The following is a 4,369-nucleotide window of genomic DNA, read 5'->3' as shown; positions in this document are numbered from 1 at the left end:
TGATATAGGGATATAGGTCTAATTGGAGGTATCAAATCATATTATCTTAACAACTAAGCAATATATGGGCTGCTTGTTAACTCAACGAACACAACAAGTCAGACCATTAAACAAGAAAGAACCAGTCCGTGTTCCAGCCTTTGTTGTCGCACAGTTACACCTTCTAACAAAAAAAACATAAAAGAAACAAACATGCAAGTGCTGCTGTCGTCACAAAACAAACTTAACATATCCATACATGTTCCTCAACTTAACTCAACTGACTCTTAAACTCCCTTTACTTTACTTTTATTAAAAAAAAAAGGAAACCCAGTTAAAAACATAACATAAAAAAAGGAAACCTAGTTAAAAACATAACATAAAAAAAAACTAGTAATGATGTTCCACCGAAGAAAAAAAGAACCAGACACATTACCTCTTTCAAACTCACCACAACAATCACACACACCAAATTCACCGATGCCTTCAAGTTTCTTTAGATTCAGAACTTCAACACTAACCGCTTCATTTACTTCTTTCATATTACTTCTTTCATTACTTCTTAATTTTTACTTCCTTGTAATTCTGTGGGCCCCATACTCCACCGATTTAACACCTTCCGCCGTTGTATCTCGTCTTTCACCAACCACGCGCCGCCATGTTCTCTTCTCCGTCGCTTCGTCTTCTCTCTCATGGCAACACCGTCAGTCTTACGTTCATCTCTGGTATTCGGCTAAATCCACCCGCGCGCTTGCTTTTCTTGACACGCCGCCGGGTAATTCATCTCCTTTGTCTCCGCCGGTTGTGATCTCCGGCGACGCGTCTGGATTTCCGTATACTTTGCAGGGAGGGCTTCGTTCGGCGATCCGTGTGGCTAGGGTTGTGAAGGAAGCGGTGGATCGGAACGAAACGGATGTTCGGTGGTTTGTGTTTGGGGACGATGATACGGTTTTCTTTGTGGAGAATGTTGTGAAGACGCTTTCGAAATATGATCATGATCGGTGGTTTTACATTGGGAGTAACTCGGAGAGCTATGATCAGAACACGATGTATTCGTTTGAGATGGCGTTTGGTGGAGGTGGTTTCGCTATTAGTCATTCGCTTGCGAAAGTTTTAGCTAGGGTTCTGGATTCTTGTTTGAGGAGGTATGGTTTTCTGTATGGGAGTGATGCTAGGATCTATTCATGTGTTGCTGAGCTTGGTGTTACCTTGACTCATGAACCTGGATTTCATCAGGTATATAAATTTGGTAATTTATTTTTGTTTAATTTTCTCTTTTGTTAGTTACTTCATTACTTGCATGTTTGTAAAGATATGTTGCGCGCAACTGAAAAAACTAATCTCTCGCAATGAGCGGAAAACTTTTCCCCTCAAGAGAATTTAATACTGCCGCATGCCCAAGATTGGGTTCAAACCCGGGCCTCTGGTTAAGTTGGTTCAGATGGGAGCCTCTGGTTAAGTGGGTTAAGTTGGAAGAGATTTCTTTCCATCTCTTTAGATTTCATTAGCCTTTAGATTGGTTAGGGATTGGATTAACTAATAAAGATTTTGATGGGGCTTTTTGAAATAGATGGGGAAAATATTTATGGTGTTGCTTAGTTTGGATTTGCAAACCAATTGATGATCACATAATTAAGAGTTAAGATCCTCTCTATTTTCAATTTCAATTACTATAGTTTTTAAATGTTTTGAAGTGTAAAAAAAATATTTAGATTCATTTAATGGCACATTATTGTATTTGTATTTTGGAAACTATAGTAATTAAGGATCTTAACCTCGTAATTAAGGAATCAAAGTCTTCAAGAATGTTAAGCTCATAATTAAGGAATCAAACTCTTCAAGATTGTTAATGCCAACTTCCGTAATTAATGTGGAAAATTAACGAGCTGTATTGTTAAAACCAGTTAGATATGCGGGGGAATTTGTTTGGGGTGCTGGCGGCACATCCATTATCTCCTCTGTGTTCCCTTCATCACTTGGATGCTGCGGAGCCTATCTTTCCCAACATGAACAGAACACAAGCTTTGGGACATCTTATTGCAGCTACAAATGTTGATCCCGCGAGAATTCTGCAGCAAACTGTCTGCTACGATCGATCGATATCTTTGACTTTCTCAGTTTCTTGGGGTTTCGCTATCCAAGTTTATCAAGGAAATGTACTTCTACCTGATCTCCTTGCAGTAAAAAAAACATTTGCTCCCTGGAGGAAGATTCATTACAATTTCATGCTTGACACTAAAGACTATCCTAGAGATCCTTGCAAAAGGCCTTCTATATTTTTCTTGAAAAGTGTTGCATCTGATAAAAGAGGCGTTTGGAGCAATTACACTAGACATGTAGAAAAGAAGTGCCCTAAATTAAATCCTAACCTGCCGGATAAGATCATAGTTTATTCAAGAAAGTTGGATCGTAGTATTGAAGAGGTATTGATAAATTACTCTTACAATTTTTGGTTTCCCATGTCTATCTGCAATCTTGATCAAGTTATTTAATTGTGTTTTCTTTTGGGTTTTGTCGCAGATGAAAGCTCCCCGTCGTCAGTGCTGCAACGTCTTGCCATCTTTAAATGAAACAATCAGTATTCGTATTAGACAGTGCGGAAACAATGAACTGATATCAATGGAATCATAGCATTTCTTCAACGAGTTCCTACCTTTGAAAGCTTTGAAACTTTCACACGCTATAAGCTTGATGAAGTTCAGGCCCATGTTGACGTTGAAGCGGATATAAGGTGGGTGCTTCTGCATCTAGGCTGATCTTAGAGCTTTGTCAGCAAGATGTCACTAAGCTTATGTCCTCTTTGCGATGGAAAAAGATAATTGATCTCATTGCAAAAGAAAAATCTGTACTCAAACGATTGGTCAATCTTTCACAGTAACAGGTAGGTTTTGGTTCAATTGAAAATTGGTCAACAACCTCTCACAGCATGCCCAAGTTATGTGGCCTTCTTATTTTTCTGTGTAGTTGCAGTTTTCAAATGGCTTATTTCCCTGCAGCTGTAGATATTATTGACTGTATTCATATACACTTTTGATGCACATAATTTTATGGTTCATGTTTGGATCAATTTTGTTCTCCTAGTGATTTATCTTAAATGTAAACTGTTTTACTTGTTGCATATTCAATACTTTTTTATGCATGAGATTTGACTCCAATTTGCATTTTTTTTATATAAGAAAATTTAGATGATTTTTTTTTCTTTTCAAAATTGTTGATTTATAGGTGAGTTGGATCAGAGGATCATCAAATTCAAGCAGACTTTAGAGAGCGATGACAGAGATACCTACCTACGTATCATCTACCAAGAGTTTTTGGGCTGGAAGCGGGAGTTGAACTGACTTTTTTGCTTATCATAAAACTTATTGAACCAACTTTCAATGACAATTTTGTTAAACCTGAAACAGAAAAAACTTTGAAATAATATATTGTAACTTTTTTAGTGGTTAGTTAAATTGAGGTTTCGTTATTTTTATGAAATAATTACACATTAAGGTCGCATTTACACACTGTTTTCTCTTAACATCTATTCATGTACTATGGAATGTTGTGTTGGGTTTAAAAACATTTATTTTGTGAAAACTTTACTTTATATCCCTACATTTATCCATGTATCCCTACATTTTATAAAAAGTACTAATTTTATCCTTATATATTTTTAACTAATTTATTATTTTATTTTTAAATATTTTTTAAATTTTATTTTGCGTATCGGAAGAGTTTGCAAAAGAGTTTTGGTAGTATTTTTTAACTTTTTTTGTGTGTACCGGAAAACTTTGCAAAAGAGTTCTGGTATACAAAAATTGACTACCGGAACTCTTGTAAAATTTTCTTATATACAAAAAAAATTTAAAAAAATGCTTGAAAAATGAGTACCGAAACTCTTTTGGTACATAAAAAAAATATTAAAAAAATGTTTGAAAAATGACTATCAGAACTCTTTTGTAAAGTCTTTCGGTACACAAAAATTGACTTCCGAAACTCTTTCGCAAAATCTTCCGGTACACAAAAAAATATTTTAAAAAATACTTGAAAAATGACTACTGGAACTCTTTTGCAAAGTCTTCCGATACACAAAAATTGACTACCGGAACTCTTTTACAAAATCTTTCGGTATACAAAAAAATATTGAAAAAATGCTTGAAAAATGATTATTGGAACTCTTTTGTAAAACCTTTCGGTACACAATTTAAAAAAAAAATAAAAATAAAAATAAAATAATAAATTAGTTTAAAATATATAGGACAAAATTGGTATAAGAATAAATGTAGGGGTATGAGATAAAACTTTCTTATTTTGCGGGTACTTTTTCAACTTGAAGGGTTGCTGTTTCATCCTTCTGAAAAATCAAAATTATCTTTGGAATACATAAATATACTTTTAGACACACCAT

At 34.9% G+C, this 4,369-nt stretch overlaps 1 protein-coding gene across 2 annotated transcripts; it reads left to right on the top strand.

Moving 5' to 3' along the window:
- The first annotated feature begins 252 nt into the window (after positions 1–252).
- LOC127104547 (uncharacterized) lies at positions 253–3,445 on the top strand. Of its 2 annotated transcripts, XR_007794849.1 has the most exons (4): positions 254–1,215; positions 1,884–2,402; positions 2,500–2,860; positions 3,202–3,445. XR_007794849.1 is itself a non-coding variant. In XM_051041732.1 (3 exons), exons 1-3 carry the CDS (start codon positions 376–378, stop codon positions 2,608–2,610), a joined length of 1,470 nt encoding a protein of 489 aa, XP_050897689.1. In that variant the 5' UTR covers positions 253–375; the 3' UTR covers positions 2,611–3,104. The 2 variants fall into 2 exon arrangements, 1 of the variants encoding a protein (XP_050897689.1); XM_051041732.1 differs by lacking the exon at positions 3,202–3,445 and having other exon boundaries at positions 253–1,215; positions 2,500–3,104.
- Positions 3,446–4,369: the final 924 nt, after the last annotated feature.

This window comes from Lathyrus oleraceus, chromosome 7 (genome assembly GCF_024323335.1).
Source record: "Lathyrus oleraceus cultivar Zhongwan6 chromosome 7, CAAS_Psat_ZW6_1.0, whole genome shotgun sequence".
In the NCBI taxonomy this organism is placed as follows: Eukaryota; Viridiplantae; Streptophyta; class Magnoliopsida; order Fabales; family Fabaceae; genus Lathyrus; species Lathyrus oleraceus.
The sequence above is the reverse complement of the archived record's forward strand: the minus strand, read 5'-3'. Positions and strand labels throughout refer to the sequence as shown.